Source organism: Zootermopsis nevadensis, unplaced genomic scaffold (assembly GCF_977971745.1).
Source record: "Zootermopsis nevadensis isolate Lab colony 2312 unplaced genomic scaffold, Znev_1.0 Znev_ptg000010l, whole genome shotgun sequence".
In the NCBI taxonomy this organism is placed as follows: Eukaryota; Metazoa; Arthropoda; class Insecta; order Blattodea; family Termopsidae; genus Zootermopsis; species Zootermopsis nevadensis.
In genome coordinates, this window is record NW_028259142.1 from 1,039,603 (window position 1) to 1,062,751 (window position 23,149).

Sequence of the window (23,149 nt, forward strand, 5' to 3'; positions counted from 1 at the left end):
ATTTAATCAAAATAAAATGGAGGACTGGAGGACAGTATCACAAATTTCTTAATAATTCTTATATAAGATAAGTACTTGGGTTATTCTGAAGAGTTTTTAACAGCACAAAAGTGTATTCATAGCTGTTCTCTCCGATTGTTGACGTAAATATTTACTAATACAACAATGCCGACGAAAACTATGACGTAACAATTATTGTTTCCTAGGAAATGTAACCGAGCATCTGACTTTAGTTTAGTTTTCTTAAATAATTTTGTTGCAGAATGGAGAGCATTTCAGTTTATTCAGACAATTATATAGCACATAGATTATTAATAAAAATAAAACGAATTCTTTGCAGCTCCCTCAAAATCTCTAACAAAGTTCATGGATCAATAAATCTAAAGTGATAGAATTATCTTTCGTAACAGAGGCCCCATTTATTAACCCTTTGATGCCGGAGCTCGTCTAAATATCATTGGAAAAATTCAGTCCGTACCGCACAGAGAACACTACACTTCTCCATTACAAAGATCAACCGGTTAATACATTTAAAGGATAATTTCCCTTTTCACAATGAGAATAAAATGAGTCCGACAAATGCATAATGAAAAGCTACTGACTGTTAAAGCAGGCAAGTGGTATATATAATTACCACCAGGCTTTCAAGGGTTTAAACATGTCTTGTTGCTTTAGAAATTCGAATCCCACGCTGTTTAACGGAATTCTTTTATTATAAATAATGCCGTAAACAAACAGAAGTCAGTGGAATAAAGAATTGAATTTGTGTTTGAAAGAAGACAAGCCTAATTCTCTTCAAAGAGTTCACAAATGTAAATAAAAACCTGTTAATGTTATAAGCAATAATTCAATTGATTTATTAGTGCTTGGCAACAGCCAAAGGAGACGAATAACAGCCAAGCACTAACAATAAATATAATAGAAAAACAAACAAACAATAATAATAATAAATAGGATGCCCTAACCTCACTCTTTCTTCAAAAGGAAGAGACCACGAAGTCCACCGGAAAAATAAACTGGAGAGAGTTAAGGACAAGTCAAGACTTTCTTAGTAATTCACAGAAGATAAGTTCCTTTGGTTAATGCGAAAGACTTTTAAAAGCACAAAAGTATCTCTTTTACGATGCACTTCTCCTACAACCGATTCACAGCTCAGCTCTTTCCACACTGACGAAAGCGGATTGTTGACTCCAATATTTATTAATGCGACAATCCCGAAGGAAACAATGACGTAACAATTAGTAAATGAATGGAGTGCAATACGGTTTATCCAGTCTATTATACTGCATGCGTAAGAAATGAGAAATGAACCTTATGGCATGCTCAGTCAATATTGCTGCAGGTGTGGTTTAGAAATTCCAGTACTTATTACACTGTTGTACACGCAGGTGTTCATATAAAAGCTGGCCATTTTCGTTCAATATTCACGCATTATTTTTAGTTAAAAATAATACAAAGAGAATTACTCAAAGATATAATTTGGTTACATTCAATCCTAACCGTAAAAACCATAAATTAATATTAAATATTTTCTCTATAAGAAGGAAATAAATTTAAAAGTAATGATAAGAGGCATGAAGAAAATTTTACAATTTCATTTGCCCTTTTTTTAAAAATGCTGTCCGCTGGAATGTACCGGTGAATGCCGCGCTGCAGTCACGCGCATGCGCGGTGGCGCGAATTTTAAATATACATACCAACTTTGAGCAATTTTTTTCGCACCCTTGCACAGCGCATCAGCAGCTGAAATTTTGTGTTCAATCATTACTAGATGGGCTCTGTAGCTGAGCAAAATTTCAGGAGAGGTTTCGCTTGTTAGTGCAAAATCGTGATTTATTCGTATCAAACGCCTTCACAGTTTACCAAGATTCATCCTTACGTCACATACATCAGTGTTTATTAACTAAAGGTCCGCGGAACGGGTAGTCAAAAACCTCTCGTTTTTTAAAGAAATCTGTGTATATGGCCCCCCTCCTTTCAAATTTGTAAAGAACTGACACTCTTTCATGAAATTTTGTCATTGGAAGCCACCCATGGCGGAGTGGAATTAAGGTTTTGCGCATTCTTAATCTAGGCACTAGATGGAGGTGAAAGTCAGCCATTTTACTAGTACTATTAATTCAAATTAAATTCTCCACCGTTAGCAGCGAGTGCGTAGCCCAATTTAATGTAAAATCTTGAAGGCATTGGCCATAATTTCGGAGGAACCTGTAACTTCCATTTTCTGGGTACACATTCTCCAACCCTCGCTTTCTGACCGTAAATTGAGCGTCGAAGCTTTTGGGCTCAATAGACTCCTATTCATAACTTACGAAATGCTCTTCGTAGCAAAATTGAACAACCACAGTTAAAGATTTAATCAACATAACTTATCACTTGTTGCAATACAAAACTCAGCAGTATTATGCAACGATTAAAATTCACAAAAACTAAATAAATGCACTTAGTATCCAAACTGAATTTGCTTTTGATTAACTTTTTTTCCGAGTTATGAATAAACTTTATTGATGCAATGAATTTTGACATTCAAAATGGAAGAAAGATTCCAAACATCCAGGTTAAAATAATATCCACAAATGTTTTAACCCAGACTCCAAACAAAAAATTTGCAAAAAAATTCTATGACATTCAGATGGGCATTGTGCCATTTATTCAGTTGAATGGGTTCACAAAATGACCAGTCACTCCAACCTTGATCGTTCACATATTCAGCGTTGTTATGGCAACTACGTGTTATGATGCTTATTCAAGTTGTACGTTGCAAACCTTCAGTACTACACTACTATTGCCGAGCCAATTTACTACTACTAATAATAATACTAAGGATATAACAAATTTCTGTTATAAATTTCGAAACCAGGGCAGCAGATAATCCTTCTAAGCTCCACATGGCACGAACATTACCTGAGCAGTCGCAAAACGACAGCCAAACAGCTTCCTCTTCCTTCTTTGACTGAACTGAACTGAACTAATCCGCATTCCCATCTTGCGCGCGATCTCTCCAGGGCTACTACTACTACTACAACAACACAAATCAATACGCATGCGCAGAAGAGGCGGTAGACATCTCATTTATCTGCACGAAATTATCAGTTGTACCAAAATTATGTTGGATATTTCCCACCTATGAAAACATGGCTTTTCGAGAATTTACTCTCGTTTAATCAACCACTGTCGCTAACGTTAAGACAGAAATCATTAACTTTTTCCAAACCTGGCACCAGAGCTGACCTTGGTAAAAATGGCGCCCACAATTCGTTTCTAAACACAAACACCAGCGTTGGATATTAATTACAATAATTTGTTTTACCATACATCACCTTGCTAAGTTTTCAATGGCTTTCTTTTATGCGCCCCGGCTGATTATGAGATATGGGAAAAGGATTTGAAAATTGGCAATCCTGAAAAATCATCCCTACATTTGTTTCAACTGAGAAAAGCCACAAAAATCTGCCAGTCAAGGTACCCGGAAAATGTCCGATTCTGATTTGCCACCTTCAATCAGCAATTGCACATGAAACAAGAAAAGAAAATTCTCTGATGTCCCCAATTGTTGCTTTGATTGTCAGCGCTCAACACAAAGCTTCAAGAAATGTGAAAATATTAAAATATAGATGTATCGGTATAAAAAAACCATAACCTATCCACCATAATTCTGAGTCATAAGATGACATCAGTAACATACATTCAAATATAAAACTATCACATATGAATATTGAGATATTAAACATAGTACACTGACTGACATGTTCCTACGTGACATTTTACCTTTTTCAGGCATGTCAAGCCCTGGTTTAAGCACAAAGCAACTGTAAATGTAGCATCACTTTTATTCTCTTCAAATTACACAAATCACAAGTACAACTTCCCTTGAAACAAATGAATTTGAAATAACTCCAAACTATGTTTTAAAACCTTCAACTGAAAAAATCTGTCACAGTTTCCAGCACCTGAAGTGTTGAAATGACAAGTCAACAAGTTAATGGGTTATGACTGTTTGGGTGGAGGATCAGATCAGGAAGATAGACCAATAAGAGTAATGGGGGTATTCTAGGCCAATAGGAGTAATAAACAGAAAAATGCCTTTTTCAAGGCCAACAGAGAGGTTAGGTCATGAGAAAGATGGCCCTTTTAAGCCCCCCCAAAAAGGTTAAATGAAGCAAAAACATGCATCTTGTGCTGAAGAAACCTGCTTTCATCATATAAAGATTTGAAAAAGATTCTTCCATAACCTGCTCAGGGAGAATTTATCCTCTGCTGATGATAATGATGATCATGTCCATGCACTGATTTCTTGCACAGGTTACTCTTGACATTTAGCAGGATATGATGGCCCAGAAGACTGCATCTAAACTCTTACTATTTTGAAAGGCTATGATGATGGTAGAACACAGTCTGGATTGATGGGTTTCTGAACTCTGTCCATTGTCTGATGGACAAAGTTGTGTAATTTTACATCAGACGATGGACAAAGTCCAAAATCCCATCGACCAAGACTAAACTCATACTGCTGCAAAAACCTCAAATCTTACATAGAATTTGTAATTCCATTAAGGTATTCTTTATAAAATTGTCTTACAGATGGTACATATATGCTGACATTGTTACAACACATCTGAATATCACATGAACATTCTTCTGGAATATACCCATGTACACTTTCACAATGAGGGGGTGCTGGTATTTGAGGAATACATTACAAGGCGGTAACAATCATTGCCTGAATCTAAAGCTATGCAGACTTACATGTGCCAAATAACCTCTCTAATCTTGCACTTAAAATTCCTTTCACTACCAAGGCATAAATCTGAGGATGTCCTCAAGTACGAAAAGAATGTCTATAAGACATTCCGCACCAATCACCTCCTACTAATAATAAGTTGAGCCTTACCTCCATTCACACACACACACTAGAATGGCATGGTGCTTAGGCACAGAAAAAAACACCCTTTACAGTTATTTTTTTTTTTAAAATCCTCCAAATCAAAATTCCACTTCAAAATAGTTCACTGAAAAGGCTATAAGGCATGTGTGAATTTCAAGTAACTGTTGATGTTGGTCCTCTGGGTAGTAACGCTGTGTAGACTTTTTTAAAAAAAATCTTTTGGAGGAACATACCAACTCCATTTTTATAGCTGAAGTGCTGAAGATTAAGGAAGTATGTTCATCTAAAATTAATATATTATCTACAAGTCCACACAATGTCACTGTCATGAGGACCTCAAATTCAATTAACAGTGTATGGACCACAGCCAGCATCATAACTAACGGTCGTTTCATACACTCGCTTCTTGAAAAGAATAAAATCAGAACAGCACCAATACTTGTAAAAATGTGCAAGTAAATCTTCCGACGAGAAACTCGTGTATCACAGGACGTGAAATTACGTCTCCAAAAACAACATTAGGAAACATTTACTTTTATCTGTAGAAAATATTTTTTTACTCACACACTGCATGGAAGCAGTCAACAGTGTATTCATATAATTAATAAGTCAACAACCAATGAAACATGACAAATTATTCCGAGGCAATACACAAAAGCTAAGCTACAGCTTACGTACTACACGACTGCGAGAAAATTACACCAATCCAAATCATTACACATGAAAAACAATTAAAATTCCAGGACTAACACAAACCCACTTACTCTTTAACCACATTTTAGTCACATGTGAGTTTTACACCAAGCACTGGACAACATTCCGGTCTGACTGGCGTTTACATCTTCAATGTTTTGATGATTGTACAGCCCAAATCTAGCAAACCGATATATTCATTTCCTCCATCCTGCATCCGGAAGCTACAGACCTGTGGCACAAGACGGGATACAGATAACTTAAAATACACAACCCAACACATTTTTCAATTCTTACTTTGTGCTATAATGTAATTTCACAGCTATTCAACAAATAAGACTCACCCCCAGTTTGTCACAGATGAAAGCCTTCTGTTCATCTGTAAGGTCGTTGTCGAATACAATCACTTCATGTAGCTGCTCTATGAGCTACGAGGCATAAACAAAACAAAAAAAAGTATCAGACTGGCACGAATACTTAGTTCTTAACCATCTTTCCTTATTTTATGGTATCATCGTAATTTCCGCAACAACTTACCGAGTTTCATTTCATTCAATATTAACGTAAAGCCAGAATAGTGTAACGTCCATGTTCATATTTTAACCTTCTATCAACAAATATCATCAGCATGGACACTGGCAAATCATATGGTGGAAGCACCACTATCAACATTTAACTTAGGATGGTGAGGGGTTGTCAAGTGAATACTACGGAGTATTTTATATTATGAACCCAGTCTAGCATTCCCTCAAGGGTCCACACGAGTTAACACTTAGTGCATAACGCAACAGGAAGTGCATAATGCCAACACGAATCTCACCTGACCAGCACAGTACCCTTCCTCCATCAGCTTATCCACAAAATCTGTCAACATCTCATAGCTGTTAAGACGACAGACTTCCAGCACACGATTCACCCATTCCAGAGGCACGACCTAGAAAGATGCACTGGATGACATTAGGTGCAATTAATTTTATTATGCATCTGCAGTTTTTGAGAAATGGAGATCTATGACTCACATACGTAGGGCAGTCAAAAAGTTCCCGGAATTGTGGTATAGCACTGTAATGGTAGGACATATGACAACGCTTACCTAATCACCTTCAAAGTAGGACCCTTGCGCACACACACACTTGCTCCATCGATCCTGCCGTTGTTGGAAGCACCGGCGGAAGGCTTCATCTGGAATCTTCTGGAGGTCGGCTGTCACATTCGATTTGATGTCCACCATGGTTGCGAAATGCATCCCCTTGAGGTCCATTTTCAGAGTAGGGAACAGCCAGAAGTCACTTGAAGCGAGATCCGGAGAGTATGGTGGTTGGGTGATGGGCATGCTTTTCTTGGCGAGGAATTGCTGCACAACCAGCGATGTGTGGATTGGCAGGATTGATGGAGCAAGTGTGTGTGCGCAAGAGTCCTACTTTGAAGATGATTAGGTAAGCGTTGCCATATGTCATACCATTACAGTGCTATATCACAATTCCGGGAACTTTTTGACTGCCCCTCATACATGCAACAAACCTGGCAAGCTAACTCTTCGATACCGGCCTGCAAAGTCAACTCAATCCAGGGTGATTTTTCTACATGCTTCACCCAACCATCACCTTTTAGAAAATGTAAACAAGCACAGAATACAAGGGTCTCATTGGGATATAAAACAGTAATCTGTATATCCCTTCTATTAATCAATCATTGGGATTCCTTTGGCTTTGCCAGGTGGGGACATACAAAGATGTTTGACAGGCTCTGCATTAATAACATTGAACTCTGGAGGATGCATAAAACCAGTCTGTAGGATAAGAGTTAACTTCTGTCTTAATGTGGACAAACAGAATGTCACCTGGAAATTAAAGTGTGACTGAAACATAGCCACTGACCCCAGCCACTTCCTGCACGTCCTCTGCACATATCTCACTACCGGAGCCCTTGAGACGACTACAGGACTGAAGGCAGGTGATAGCCCGACGTAGATCACCTCCAGACGTCTCCACTAAACACTTCATAGCATCTTCACTGCATGATACCTTCTCCTCCGAACAGATCAACTGAAGTCGCTCTGAAATCAGCTCATTCCCTGCAAAAATACGACAAAATGTTTCCCTCGCAGATTGACTCATGATGGGTATGTTTATGTACCTGTATGCAGAGTCAACACAGGTCTCCCACTACCATCTAAATTGACACACAATTCATCAAATTTCTCACAGAGTTCACTGTGTAAAAACACTAGAGTAAGCGGCTAAAGACGAAAATGAGCAGAGATTTTTCTCCTTGCCACCATATTGAGACTGGTTCTAGGTCTCACCAAGGCTTATATCCACTGGAATCGAGGGTTCTTTTCCTAGGAGCGAGGTGATCAGAGTAAAGCTGACGATGCACCTATGTGATGCCAAGGGTAATATGGAATTAACCTCAACTTCTCCATACATTTCCATGGTGTGCTTATTTAAGAACAGGAATAAACTGATAATTTTTAAGACAAAATATTTATCCCATTATGTTGTTATAATGTTTTACAAAACTCATTTACATTTGTGACTTAGGTTAACAGAGAAATTAAATTAAACTGAAAACCCTTTTTAAACAAAACACTTCAAAGTATTACTTTAGGTTTCCATTTTGACTAAAGATCTGAATAAAGGATTTCAATGACATTTTTTTACTGACAGGAATGCTAACAGTATGTCACAAACTGACAGAAATTATACACGTCATGACATTTCGTATGTTTGCATATCTAAATAAAGTACACTCACCAAGTGGTTTAAAGCGGAACTTGCTGCATCGGGAAGTGATAGGAGGGATGATACGACTGACATAGTTGCAGACCAAGCAGAACCGCGTTGTTTTAGTTTCTCTTTCCATTGTTCGACGCAGTGCAGCCTGTGCTGCTTGTGTCATCGAATCTGCCTCATCCAGAATCACAATCTTAAATGGTGGGCATGGCCTCCCACTGAAAGAGACCCAAAGAGTTACTGACATCCCAATTTGCTAGGAACAACTCTGAAACCGAAGCCATAAGTCTGGAACCAATACAAATTGAACATTGAAAAAAATGTTTCTTGAGAAATAGAAAGTTCAGTGTCATAAAATTTCCTACAATTCCAGGACTGGAAGAAATGTCACTGCACAACAAAAATCCACAACTTTCATTCATAAGTACTTCCATCCAGTTCACATTTTCACAAACTATTTATCTCAATATCAATTTTAATATTATCCTCATATTTATCTAAAGAGCTCTCTCCCTTTGAAGTATTTTGATCAGCATCCTTATTTGCTAGATGTATATTAGGTGTCTCACTCATTCGCCATCCTGAGGCTGACAAAACTGACAGCTCACTTTGTCATCATGTTAGTAGTACTTAATCATGTGCAGGAATAAAAACCTTATGTTTTCATTCGTTAATATGAGGAACTTCACATTTAACACACTTTACCCAGTTTTGTTAAAGTTATATGATCAATAATGATGATTCAAAACTCTCAATCAAAAATTAAGATAAGGGCCACACATAAGAAACCTGGGCATATTGTACATTCATCTTGATTCAGGTTTTATGCCAGCATCACATCAACAGAATTATAACCAACTGAGTATGACAGATTTATACTCACTCAAGGCGAACGCCGCTTGCTGAAAACTGAGCAAAATTCTTCACCTTTTCACGGATTACCTGAATACCTCGTTCATCTGATGCGTTAAGCTCCAAAATCCTGTGATGATAAAAGTATGCATATAGCACAATCTGACATACATAATATGCTGAGTTCACTACATAATTATTCAATGTGAATGTACATTCTTTTATAAGTAGTCCATGCATCACCTTCACAACACCAGTAAAAATTAAAGTATAAGAGATATGGCCGTTTGAAGTCCAGAAGTGTGCACTGGTGTTTCTACAGAGAAACTAAAGTAAAAGAGCAGACAATGTCATTTCTTGTGCTCTGAACTACAATTCACAGAGCAAATTAAAGATAAAAAAAGAGCAGATTTTATACCTGCTGAACAATACTGACATTAAAATACAAAACAGTCCTCTAAAACCTTTCATATCTTTTCTGTCATCATGACACTAATATAAATTATGTAACCTTCATCGCACGCGGTGTTCTGTGGAACTGCGAGGATTTGCAACTTCAATCAAAGCACCTAATTTCTGATAAATATTTTCTTGAACAGAAATGTCCTTCAATATGTCTGATAAATATCAATTCCAGGGGGGCACACAATCAAACTGTAATTTGAGGTTTATGGTATAAAAATAGAAGAAAATATTATTTGATTTCAACAATTACATCAGCCTACATCTTATTCATAACTCATGTAATTAGTTTTCGTTGCAGATATTACTATTTTCATGCTGCAAAAAGATTGCAGTACACATCCAAATTTTCTGACTTAAAATGGAAAGTAAAAACTTATGTGCAAATAGAGATATCAACTAACCTATCTTTATAAATATCACCAAAAAGTTGTCTAGCAGCAGCCAAAATTGTGCTTGTTTTACCAGTGCCTGGAGGACCATAAAACAGAAGATTTGGCAAGTCAGCACCATTCAAACATTGTCTCATTACTTCCACAACATCGTTCTGTTCTACAACATCGTTCACTGTCCGAGGACGACTGTAAACATAAACAGAACCATGAAGGAATCAAACAAAGTAGGCAGTAAAATCTATTTAAAATAGAACATAAATGAAATAGTCAACTGTGTCCCAAAACCTAATATCATGACTTCAGTACAGAAACTTGCACATTAGTTATAGCATGCTTATGTAATAATTTTGTATCATTTTTACTCTACAGAAAAATTGTAGAGCATGTTTGGCATTTGTGGTTTACGTTGGAAATAAATGTGATCTTTCATAGTTAATTTATTTCAATATACGAATGTAATGGATGTGTTAGTCATACCTAATTTTTAACAGAAATTAAATCAGTATGTCTTTTCGACAGTGAATTAATACGACAGCCACATAAGTCTTATCACGACATTAATGTAACCAAACATTGAATATTAATTAATTTAATAGCATGCATTTGTATTTTAGGAACAATTTAAGTCTATAAATCTATTAGTTATAAAACCTATCTGATGTGAAGTATCAAAAGTTTAGTCCCCTATTTTAGAGGTGCTTCTACGAATTATTATCGCAATTATAGAGGTTAACTTACTATTTTTCAACCCATGGGGTAAGTGATGGTTTCTTCTTCGACACTCCTGTTGAACCTAATTTTTCCTTCCTGCTTGATGAACTTCCCTGACCTCCACTTAGTTTTCCGGTTTTTAAAAAAGCCTGCATTTTCCTCCAACTTTTCAGTATGGTTAAAAATTTACATAACACACCATACTTTACCGCCAAAGTAAAACAGAGAACTGCAAAAACAATGCTGCCAAAACCTCATTCGTAAAATACGTAACACAAAAGTCCAGCCCAAAGAGAAACTACATCATAAATAGGCTTAAACGTGTAAGCAAGAAAACGAGGTCCTTTGTTGTTGTTGCTAATTTCTGTTGTTCCCGTAATACCAACATCCATGAACACTCCAGCAGTGGGGTCACTGCCGCCACCTGTAGACAACTAAAACTAGTTGCTCACAGCTCCAATCAACCTCGATGTGTAACAATGACTGCATGTGACTAATTATCCTTAGTAAGTTATACTTGTCACATTACCTGCATTTTGTGGAACATAATGGTTCAGAACCCTATGGACAACAGTCCACCTCCAATCACACTTCTAGACAAGGCTAATTCAATCCATAAACCCTACTTACCCAAAATGTTATCCTCCCATGTCTTAAGGCTTTCTAACCAAAATGTAATCTATACAGTTGCTCACCACTAACCTCTGTACTAGAAACTAACATAGACCCTGCATTTTGTTTCACAATATTCATTTTCAGCCAAAAGATTACTATTAGTTTTGACTAGAAGCTGATGTGCCCTGTTCACTTCCAACAAGCACAAGGTTCAGCCAAGCTTCTGCATTGTCCAAATTCATCCTCAATCTTGGGTCACTTTTTCTATACATGGCTCACACATTGCCTTGATAGAACACCAAGAACCTCTTAAATATCAGTCAATTTCTACCACACTATTTTACAGGAAAATACCCCAGAAGTCAGCTGTATTCACATCTGCTAATGAGAGCCTGAAATTTCACTTATTAAACCTCCAAGGGGAAGGCTACTCTAACCCCCTCACCCATTGGCCCAGTCAAAATTCCCCTCCTCAGAAAGACTCATATACAAGACATTATTTGTATAACAGCACTTGAATTACAATGTTGGTGATAAAAAACAACGATAATGAAAAAGAAGAGAACAGATATACAATTAATTAAACATTAGGATGAAAAGTAGAAAAAGGAAAAACTGTGGTCTGCTGAAATACATTACCAAACTACTCAAAAATATATATTTCTTATTGTTCACTGTAAACATTATACACATATTGCATTCACAATTATTACTAAATAAGTCCAAGAATTTAGTAATTTCAAAGATTCTTATTCCCTACATTAGTATATAAAATACATTATCATAACGGTGTTATGAAATTTATCCAGTGGTAAGAATAAAAAAATAAGGGAACTATTCAAGGTCAATGTATTTTGTCATGTGAATACCTGCTGTCAATATGGACTTGTTTCCTACAGCAGACAGGTCATCCAGTTCTTATTGATCATGACGCCAATTTTACTACATTTTTATACATTTAAAGTGAGAAAGAGCGCAGTAACTGATTAAAAATTACACATTCTTCAATGTTACTGCCAAATGAGAGCTCTATTAAGTTTTCTCAAGAATGGCTAAACAATTTCAAAGCAATGTATACAACATAAAGCATCCTCTTGGTGTCAAATGTACTGCTTGAATATGCTAATCGCAAACTATACATCACTGTGTACTTGCTCCAGCCAACAAATCATATATGAACACATTTATTCCCTACATTTACAAAACACATAATGCAGTGGTGCAACTGTAACTGGTACAATGCTGGGGTCCTAATTGCTGATCTGAAATCCTGGACTTTCCTCAGTTCCTTCAAAGGCCAAAAAACTACTTTAGAATGTCAATGGCAGTCTTCTGGATTATGATTCTATATGACCTCTACGTGGGTACAAACATACTGCCTCCATCTTTAATCCTTTAGGCAGTATGTTCCTATGACGTTGGTACCCACCTACAGTCGACATGGAATCAAAACTGAAACAACCACCATGGAGAGCTTCACTACACCAACAACATAAAATATTATACACTTTAAAATTGACCATTACCAATTCCTCGCTTGCCCTCCTCATTTTTCATTCACAATTATTCTACCATATCTAATTTCACACAAAATAAATGGAATATTTGTCATAATGTTGCAAAATTACTTATTCAATTACAAGGTCTATACAAAACAAGAGATTCATGTGAAAATTCCTTACCTCACATTTTTATTTGAAAAATGTATTAAAGTGTATACTTGCTTGAAAACAAAGCAAATCAACTTAATACTGATAACCTTGGAAAATCTTTATGTATTTGTAAAATCAATGACATTTATTTTTGTACTGAATTCGATTAACACCGCTCCTTGTATCACAGCTCTGAGGGTTCTTGTGCTGGGAAGACATCTTCTTATTTGAAGCTAAACAAGAAAAGCACAAACAATTAGAAGACAAAGGAGTCACTTTAATCCAAAAATGGCGAGGGACATTCAACAGCAGGCTTTCAAATGCTTCATATTTGATTTCTGATCTAACTTAATTTAATTTCTTACACAATACTTTATCTGAATGAAGTAACCTTCTTCGGGTATCTCACACCACCCACATTTTTCTTTTCTTTTTTATCAGCCAGTGCCCATGATCCAGTCATGTAACACCACTGGAGCTGCCATCATTCTTTATGTAATTTACATACCTCAAAATTTTAATTCAGTCATCAAAACTACTCACGGTCTCCGGAACTTCCGAACCTCTTCTTTGGGCAAGTTGAATAAATGTATATTTGGTATTATCTTCTTAATAAAATGTTCTTTCATTGACTGCCACGTCCTACCTGGACAAATCTGTAACAAAAAGGCACAAGCCTGAAAAATTGTATAGCAAGACCTTCGTTTGGAATACAGGGACTATTGACCAACTTTGAATGATACAAGGAGTATGAATTATACAATTTTCACCAACAGCATCACTTTGGTGGTTGCAGCTTGTGTTCAGAAGTGTATATGACTAGTAACAGACCCTAATATTGCAGCAGAAGACGAGAATCCAAAACTGCCAGTGCCACTGTACCCTCCCCTCGTACAACTCTGACATCACAAGAGAGGGTTTATTTTCTTACTTGGTCTATTTAACGGCACTGCCACGCAGAAGGGTTATAAATAGCACTGAATGAGAAATCTTAAAACCTTGCATACCGTGCAGTGTTATCTAAAAATATAAAATCATGCATACAAACAAAGTGTAAACAATTTTATTTGTACGCATGATTTTATAAATTTGAATGAGAAATGACAGGTAATTATGCACTAGTTCTCTGGATGGACTGAACAAATAAACATGGTACATAAATAAAGCAAAAAAGCAGGATGGCCCAACTACGACATTCAATGAAAAGCGATGATAAAATCTCAATAAAAGTAGCCGACTGCCTTGCAGATGTTTCAAACGAGAGACCTGAAAGAGGCAACAGGACTGACCACATCATGTTATTCAGTGCTGCAGTTGTAATATACACCAGAAAGCAGTTAGCAGTGTTGTTAAATAGTTCAGGACTCAATAAATCATAACAACTCTAACAAAAACGCTGACCTTGAAAAGGTATTTGTTCGTAAATAAATGAGACACCCTTAATATTACATATGATAAAACAGAAGAAAAGCATCATCATGGATTCTGGTAATAGCAAAACTGATCAAGTCGACATTCATACCTGTGCTGCCTCTGCCTTTTGCCAGATTTCGCGGCCTTTTACGTAGTCATGGTTTTCATGTTTGGTGATGAAAGCAATTATAGCTCGTTTCTCCTTGTCTACATAATCTCTTCTCCTGTAATAATATTTGTGATTTAAATTATTAATGAAAAGGTGTAAGAGTTACATAATTAAGTTCACTGAACATCGTCCATTAGGGCAACTAACGTACTTATGAAATTCATACATAAAAGTGGAAAATCTCAATGAATAACAATAACAAATAAATATAATCTCCATTATAAAATTAATAGCAGAAAAACATCAGGAACTTTTTGCTTCTCTTTGGTTCAGAATATTTTATGCAAATTTGAATTCTGCAGAAATCAGTTCATTATAACTATGGTTTCATACAGGTGAGAAAATTGTTTTCTCCCTGGGAAATTCAAATATTGAAGGCACATGGAAACAAAAAAAGTGAGGACAATATCTGAACCTAAGAAAGATTAAGAAAATTATGTAACAAAGCTTCATGCTTGTTATTTAACAATTACTGTTAAGGTCATTTAGTTGAGATTCTGATTCATAAAACGAGGAAGCAATAATAAACAGAGACAAGATTTGCCTTATGTGATATTAGGCACAAATAACTTCTTTTTTAAATTGAATTTAAACCACCAGACAGAGTAAAGAGTGTTGATCCTTAATGTCATAATTACATATGATACAAGGCAATATGGTTAAAAACAGATTAAATTTGATGAGTGGTTCTTACCATTTAGTTCGCAATTGTACATTTCACATATCCTACCTAAAACCAGTACAAGTGTAGACGGAAGGAAAATATTCAAAATGATTCATTATCATTTGAGGTTACTGTACTTCTAAAGTACATATCATCATAATTAACATATCTCCTGTATAGCAATGGATTTAATGTAACATTTTATGACTAACTTTGTTGTTTCTGAGCCAAATTAATATTTAAAATTTTACTCATCTGTATATTTTGTACTTTAGCCTCCCATAGTCAATCTGACGGAAACTGAGGAACGTACATATTATATTTGATTTTAAAGAAACAGGATGTAAGGTTTGGGACTGATTCAAGATAGGATTCAGTGCTGAGCCAATGTGAAAACAGTAATGAACCACTGGGTTAGAATTTTTTTACCAGGTTTTCTGGCTACACTCTACTGCAGTTATATGTAATGGTCGTACCTCTGCGACTGTCACAATGAACTCGTGAACACAATGTGTGGCACATGACATTGGCATTAATATAAACTTTATACCATGAAAGTCAATCCTTACATCTCCCTTTATGGACAGTGAACCTTGGTACTCACGTCGGCTTTGTAGCTGTCTTGTTTGATTTCAGGACAGGTATATTCCATAGCTCATCATCACTTATAATTTCAACATCAGAAGAAGAGCTGAGTCTGCAACACAGGGCAAACACTAAGTTCTTCTGACTTTTAAAACTTTGTAAGAATACAGAAATTTTTACCATAATTTCATAATTCAACATCCTTCCAAAATTACATACGACAACCTGTCACTAACAAATTCTACTCTCTTAACTGCTGCCCTAATTCTGTTATGAAGAAAAAAAAACCCGTCCCTAACTGATGATTGTCATTCCCCTTTCCATAGGAAAATGTGAAATTGTCCACTGGGATCACGCCCTCCCCCTCCCATCGAACCTCCTGCACTGCCACTAAATCTAACTTATAATTCTCTAATTCCCTACTCACTGATATCAGTGCCCCAGCCATATAGAGACTCCTAATGATCCACGTTCCAAATCTCATATCCTTTTTCAATTACCATTGGATAGATAACCACTGTTCAAAATCAGTTAATGCATATTTCACATCAACACATAATAAAACAAATCAATATCAAATTCAAGAAAAAATCTTTAGAGGTACATACTCCTTTCGCAATGACTTATGCTTTGAAGCCGTAGGTATGATCTTTGGCCTTTGATGTCTATTAAGTCCCAGTTTTGATGACTTGAGAGTAGTATCTTCAACCTTATCATTATATTTTGACACTTTAGAAGTGTTAATATGTCCTTTACATGTAATATTTTCAACTCTTTCATTGCTTCCTGTTTTCTCTTTTTCATCTTCACTATCACTGGAATATGTGAATCTAATAATCCTCCGTTTCCTGATAACCAAAACCAACACTTAAATCAATTCCTGCTCTTGAACGTATAAATCAATATTGATAAACAAACACCAAAATAAATGATAGTCTGCAATTCTACATATGAAGGAGATGCCTAAGGCAGGAGTGAGAAGAGGGTGACATAAACTGAACGTGCAGGAAACAGAGCGTCATAACAACTGCGGACATCAAGATATTATAAAGACAAACCTTCAAAATCTGTAACAGGAAATTATTGTGAATAATTATTCTGATGGACTTTGGCCATCATCTAAGTGCTTTTTAAGATTCAAGGTTAAGATCCACTCAACCAGGGGGTCAAAGTAAGTAGTATTGCCCCCCCCCCCAACCTGAAAAAGTAAGTAAAACCAATTTCTGAAGCACTGGAGTTTCAATCAAAAGCATTTAGTGAAGAGATATAGAAATTGCTGCAGCATAATTACGCACACTAGACCACAGCTGTCAGAGAACTTCAAAAAAGACCCTGTACTATCTGTGGACTTACAATGAATTAAAGTGTCTTTGATGATGCCGATAAAACAGCACAAGCTATATAGCATCTACTGAGATGGGAAAATGATTGTGAACGGTAAGTAAACAAGGACATGGACGGAAGTGACTGTGGCCTATAAGAAGGTGCTACTCCAGATTTCAAAAACAAAAATTCAGGCCAGAAGATGGCTTCCGCAACATTGCAAACATATATAATAAAGATAAGCGGAGAGTTTCAGAGCTACATCAGCCTACTTACTAAAGAATGGTTTGACTTTAATTAGTTTGGTTTCAGTTGGCCAGGACATAAGATTATAAAACAAGTTTAATAAAGCTAAATTAACAATCAGAAAACTTATAGAAAATCAAATCAACTTTGTGAAATTGTAACTGAAGAAGTTACTCACCTTTTCTGTAACTGATTGCTACACGAAGCCCCAATATCTTCGTGGGACTTCTTTTCCTTTGTATTATTATCCAACCCACTGAAAGTGCAGGAACAAGACAAAAATACAAAAAAATATGTAAGACTTGAGGTTCTCACAGCGGTGAGTATGAAGATATCCGTCTTCTGGGTTATTGCGCTGTGTAGTCTGGTCGATGTTAACCAACGTTTCAGAGGTCATACTGCCTCCGTCATCAGGGACGGAGGCAGTATGACCTCTGAAACGTTGGTTAACATCGACCAGACTACACAGCGCAATAACCCAGAAGACGGATATCTTCACAAAAAAATATATTTTTCACAAACAAAAATCAGGCCAGAAAATGGCTTCAATAACACTGTAAACAAATACGTAATAAGGGCAAGCGTAGAATTGAACTCCTACATCAGCCTGCTTATTCTAGCATGGTTTGGTTTCAATTAGCTTAGCTTCAGTTGATCAAGTTATAATATTACAGAAGAACTTTAAAAAAAGCCATATTAATTATTAGAAAACTTTTAAATATTAAATTACCTCTGTGAAAATGCAGCTAAAGAAGTTACTTACCTTTTCTCTAACCACTTGCCACACGGATTTTCACTGCCTTCAAGAGACTTCTTTTCACTTTTATTATTATCCATCCTATTATTAGAGCAAGAACTGGACAAAAAACACAAAAAAATAAATTTCAGTTCCTTTCTTCAGGGTAACAGTCTATGTAATTCAAAATTATGGACTTGTTTTAACTGTGAAATGTGATAAAACCTCACTCGACAGAGTTTACCAAATGGCATGAAAACTTACAGATCGCAGGAGAAAGAACTCTTTCACATGAATAATTCACAATAAACATCTACTAATACAAGGCGCGTCCTCAAAGTAAGTTTCCCTGGGGCCGTTTACAGAAACAAAACACAATTTCATGGAAATATTTATTGCAACAGATACAGCAAGTGTCCAGCTATTTTTCAACATATTCGCCACCGGAATTGAGACATTTGTCATACCGTGGGACCAACTTTTGAATACCTGTGTCGTAGAAGTCTGCCGCCTGGGATTGGAACCACTGTGTGACAACCATCTCCGCCTCTCTGTCATTCTCAAAATGCTGACGCTGACCGGACAGGAATTTCTTGAGGTGTAGGAAAAGATGGAAATCACTGGGAGCGAGGTCCGGGCTGTAGGGTGAATGATTAAACACCTCCCAGCTGAACTCCTGCAGGAGACTTGCTGTCCGTCGAGCCGTGTGCGGCCTAGCGTTATCACTGACCGCACTTCACAGTCGGCGGGAGCTGGAATAAGAACCTCCATCTTCAACAGCTGCAACGATGCTACTGTGAGAACGCGGGAGGTGCCGTTAGTGCATGCGCCATGCTACGTCATTGCTCTATCACATACGCACAGTCGCTTCGCGCAATATAAGGTTTGCTAGCTGTGGGATGAGTGGGAAACTTACTTTGAGGACGCGCCTCGTACTACATAGTGTTTCCCTGACTGGACAAAAGAAAGCAAGTAATTTCAAGAATAGCTGTCTTACGTCTGTAAGTGAGGCTCAACCGCATGGCTGCTGGATGGACCAGGAGCTAGCTCTAAATTGCCAAGATCATCCTCAAAGCTGCTGTCTGAAGGAGAACTACTTAGTAATAAATAAAAGCTTCTTTCACTGCAATAAAGAAAACAGAATTAATTAAAAATTCAACATTATTTCCTGCATAAACATGGGCAAGTATAACACGCACATTAAGAAGACCAGCATTAGCCTAATGCAGTTCTGCAGTAAGTCTGTAACTATGTCTATCCCTCTTGTTACGGAGTTCATCGATTATTTAACCATTTAAAACTGAAACACCTCAAAATAATATTCAAAAATTCAGTCCATACCACATAGAAAACACAACTCACCTCCATGACAATGATCAAATGGTTAATGAATGCTCTTTACAGAAATAATCACTATTTATTGTTAGAATCACACAAGCAGCACTTTTTAAAACTGAATAAACAAGCTTGGAAAGCACAGTCTGTGCCAAAATACACGGAATACGCTCACACATTATTCGCAATGAGCATTTAGAGGTATTAAAGCCATGTTCCCACCAAACAATTTCAAAATTGTCACAATTTTCAAATATTCAAAACCAATTTAACATAGACCAAACCTGAAACAATCCAACCTCATTCTATGACTCTCACAATTTTAAAATTTTCAATTTTTCATGAATCCAGATCTTCTAAATTTTGAAAATTTGTGAACACCCACAACTTTAAAATTTTCAAAATTTCAAATTCCAGAATGAAAAATTTCACAGTTCCCATATTTGAAATTCCAACATTTAAAATTCATATTTGAACACCTATCCTAGCCTGAAATTCCTTAACCAAAATAAAACAAACCAAATCTAACCAAACATAACATAACCTAAACTAATCCAAAAGCCTTGCCTTAATCTAAACAGACCTTATTTAACCTAAACTAACATGTCCTAACCTGATGTAACCTAACTCATCCCAACAAAATCTAAATATGTTGTGGTGATGTGAATTGGCTCAAAACTGACCACCGTCAATTCTGATTGTGGTCTGCCAGATTGTGACACTGTACTATTGTAGGTGGTTGCCAGTGGTTTGGAGGACCATACTGCCTCCATTTTTATGGGTATCTGTACAAAAGATGGAGGCAACATGTTTCCACAAGACTACACCATGTCACAAACCAAATGATCACTTCTACCCTGAAGACAGAAAACCTAAGACCTCAGTCCACATGCTATTCCTGCACCAGATACATCAACTACAAATGTTATAAATTAAAAATAATTATAATTTACTTACTATGGGATGCCTTTCAGAGCATCAGACCAAGATGTATATTTAAGCAAAACATCCATAACCTCAAAACCATCTGAATACCTAGACTCTGTATTCAGTCTGAAACAAACAGCAAAAATTACAAACAACTTTCAACTTCCACATGGAATTACTAAGCACAGTTTTTGTATTACCAATGTCATGGATAGGACAATTATCATAAAAACTTACATAAGCTTAGGTATAACAATCCATGTACTTTACTAAAAACACAAACTGTGATCTCTTCAAGTTGTGGAGTCACCAACAATGAAGATTTTGTACATGACAGAGGTTGTAAAAAAAGTAATATAAGTATAATCTTTGGTTCAGAAGCAATGTGATCATTATTATATGTTATATGTGTACATCATATATACATAGTAGGAACACATGTTGATACATAAATATACTTTATATATCAGCTACAACGAACACTGCGATTCAGCTAAAGAATTATTGAAGACTATAAGTCTTAATCTCGCAGAAACAATGTTCTCTTGTAACTGTAATCATTTAAGAATCTACTACTTTGGTAAAGGAAAAAACAACTTAAGTGAAATATCGACCCATCAGGGATGAGGAATGAGAAGGAAAAGGTTCAGGGCCAATGGGAAGTCTAGAATGTGTCAGAAGGGGGCTACCCTCTCCGGCTATCAGTCACGTCAAATGGTCAAAATTCGCTGACATTTCCTACCTTCCGAAAGTTCTGCGAATGTTCCTTGCACACTACTTCCTTCTTAGTTTGGCCACATGTGTCAGAACACAACGGTGTCAAGTTGTAAGGTTGGGTAAATGATAAAGAGTTGCTACTATAACCTCCTTTGTCAATTTCAGGAATTAAAAATATGTGCATGGCACCAAAACACAGAAGCAACTTTGTCATAAAATTCTTACCTGTATGAATTCAAGTTCAGAAGTTTGTTCCTGGTACAACATTCTTTGATATACTGAATTGAAAAGACTTCATCATTACCAATAAGAGCAACATCTTCTGGGATCAATGTAATACCATAGTCGCCAGGAATTGAAACAACTTCACCACCGCCAAACTGAAATAATTTTAAAATACACCATTCACACAATTAAAACAATATAACTGTTGTGGCTCAAACCACAATCACCGAACAGGAATGAACAAACATCAAACTAACCTCAATCATTTCTCTTATTGCTTCTTTATCTGCACACGGTTTTATAACAAATGTCAACGGATTATTCCTTTCATCCAAGAACAACACTGGGGAATGATTCAGTTCTATACCTTTATCCACTTCACTCATTTTTATATGTGCTCGCAATCACGGTGGGACGCCGAAACAAACATGAAATCTGCAGTAATCTGATCGAATTTTCTCCGAACTACCAAGTTCTGTGCACGGATTACAACATAAGGCGAATCACTGAATACTTTTTCCTCACTAATAGTTCAGAATCTGTCGTTTTGACTACTAAATTAAAGTTGAAGCCTCATCTAACAGACATATTTCGCATCCTTCCGCTCAGGGTTTCAGTTGCTTTTCCCGCGATAAATCTTTCACCTGCTAAAGTTAAGGTAACCTCACTACGTGCACAGACTGACGTATGAGAGGTTGTATGTATAAAGCCCGGGCTACACGTAACGTCTTATCGTACGTTTTGTTTCATCAGTTAAGATGGTCAGATAAAACTGACCAAAATCCCATGTCCACACTATTTACGTTTTAGCTACCGTTTTCTGCTCAGTTTCATAGATACCATGGATGAAGTATTACTTGTATCGATTATTTCATTGTCTCTCGTGAAATTGAAAAGAAAGAAAGTTGTTCGTCGCTCACGGTGGTCTAGAAAATGGTCGCTAAAAAGGGGCAGATTCTCTCATGTGAATTTGCTTCGGGAATTACGTCATGAACCTGAAGATTGGCGTAATTATTTAAGAATGGATACGGACACTTATTTGAAATTACTATCGTTAGTAATTCCAGAAATACAAAAAAAAGGACACTACCATGAGAAGGGCTATCACACCCCATGAGAGACTGACTGCTACTCTAAGATTTCTAGCGACAGGTAGAAGCTACAAAGACTGACGTTTTACCGGAAAACAATGCTCTAACAGATCCGTTTTCTGAGAGACGTCCGTTTCTCTGTCCATACGTAACATTTTTACTGATACGTCTTAACTGATCAAACAAAACGTACGATAAGACGTTACGTGTAGACAGGGCTTAAGAGTGGCCGTCAAGCACGTGCTTTTGTTTACATCTAGTAAGGATCCTGGTCTGTGACAGGATAAAGCACTACTTGAAATTAAAACTGATCAAAAGCTAAGAAACATCATCTTTATAGAAACTTATTTTCAAGCTAAAAAAATAAGTTTTTCTCACAGTGCACAACATTATTAATTCTCAATAAAGATATGGATAACCAATCTATCTCACAGTAATGAGATGTTTGCTGAGCCCTGATCCATGGTAGCTATTACCATGCTTTTGTTACTAAGCAACAAAAAATGGTTCTGTTTATGGATCATTGGCTGATCATTAAGCATGATTCCGTTGCAGTGAAACTTCAAAACTTGAATGGGGATGTTTTAAATTTGTTATAAAGATTCAGGGTTAATGAAGGATTGCATACTGCAGATGTAGCCTCCACTGGGGCATTACAAGAACTTCTTGGCATAAAAACCAACTGGTCTGCATTTTATAAACTGAGGTATCTTTAGCA

General features: G+C 36.5%; 3 protein-coding genes across 7 annotated transcripts in view; all 3 read right to left on the reverse strand.

The window, feature by feature from the left end:
• Window positions 1-2,998, reverse strand: part of LOC110827248 (putative multidrug resistance-associated protein lethal(2)03659) — a 30,929-nt gene extending 27,931 nt beyond the window's left edge. The window contains exon 1 of one of the 2 annotated variants that reach the window (XM_022058728.2): window positions 2,905-2,998. The gene's annotated coding sequence lies outside the window, so the exon portion shown is untranslated. Of the gene's footprint in view, window positions 1-965; window positions 1,147-2,904 lie in introns of those variants that run through there. The other variant, XM_022058729.2, reaches the window with a different exon arrangement.
• An 814-nt stretch (window positions 2,999-3,812) lies between these two features.
• LOC110827278 (replication factor C subunit 4) lies at window positions 3,813-11,124 on the reverse strand. Its single transcript, XM_022058778.2, has 8 exons — window positions 10,761-11,124; window positions 10,032-10,208; window positions 9,197-9,295; window positions 8,335-8,531; window positions 7,456-7,652; window positions 6,399-6,512; window positions 5,923-6,006; window positions 3,813-5,810 (listed from the first exon to the last, which is right to left on the reverse strand). The coding sequence occupies exons 1-8, from the start codon at window positions 10,886-10,888 to the stop codon at window positions 5,721-5,723; spliced, it is 1,086 nt and encodes a 361-aa protein (XP_021914470.1). The 5' UTR covers window positions 10,889-11,124; the 3' UTR covers window positions 3,813-5,720.
• Window positions 11,125-11,992: 868 nt separating this feature from the next.
• Window positions 11,993-22,428, reverse strand: LOC110827280 (uncharacterized). Of its 4 annotated transcripts, XR_015534446.1 has the most exons (12): window positions 21,598-22,420; window positions 21,341-21,495; window positions 20,429-20,524; window positions 19,134-19,259; window positions 18,164-18,256; window positions 17,579-17,656; window positions 16,440-16,679; window positions 15,851-15,943; window positions 14,523-14,637; window positions 13,544-13,656; window positions 13,031-13,233; window positions 11,993-12,800 (listed from the first exon to the last, which is right to left on the reverse strand). XR_015534446.1 is itself a non-coding variant. In XM_087346135.1 (11 exons), the coding sequence occupies exons 1-11, from the start codon at window positions 21,724-21,726 to the stop codon at window positions 13,224-13,226; spliced, it is 1,248 nt and encodes a 415-aa protein (XP_087202261.1). In that variant the 5' UTR covers window positions 21,727-22,420; the 3' UTR covers window positions 11,993-13,223. The 4 variants fall into 4 exon arrangements, 3 of the variants coding, with proteins under 3 accessions (XP_087202261.1, XP_087202262.1, XP_087202263.1); XM_087346135.1 differs by having other exon boundaries at window positions 11,993-13,233; XM_087346136.1 differs by lacking the exon at window positions 18,164-18,256 and having other exon boundaries at window positions 11,993-13,233; window positions 21,598-22,428.
• Window positions 22,429-23,149: the final 721 nt, after the last annotated feature.

Bases quoted from the DNA above. Each gene is read 5' to 3' on its own strand.
- LOC110827278 (XM_022058778.2), bottom strand. From the start codon at position 10,888: ATGCAGGCTTTTTTAAAAACCGGAAAACTAAGTGGAGGTCAGGGAAGT. The intron at 10,209-10,760 runs GTAAGTTAACCT...TTATGTTTACAG, and splicing joins ACCCCATGGGTTGAAAAATA to TCGTCCTCGGACAGTGAACG. The intron at 5,811-5,922 runs GTGAGTCTTATT...CTTGTGCCACAG, and splicing joins TCATCTGTGACAAACTGGGG to GTCTGTAGCTTCCGGATGCA.
- LOC110827280 (XM_087346135.1), bottom strand. From the start codon at position 21,726: ATGAGTGAAGTGGATAAAGGTATAGAACTGAATCATTCCCCAGTGTTG. The intron at 19,260-20,428 runs GTAAGTAAATTA...TCTTTATTGCAG, and splicing joins GCTCTGAAAGGCATCCCATA to TGAAAGAAGCTTTTATTTAT. The intron at 17,657-18,163 runs GTAAGTAACTTC...CTGCACTTTCAG, and splicing joins GGCAAGTGGTTAGAGAAAAG to TGGGTTGGATAATAATACAA.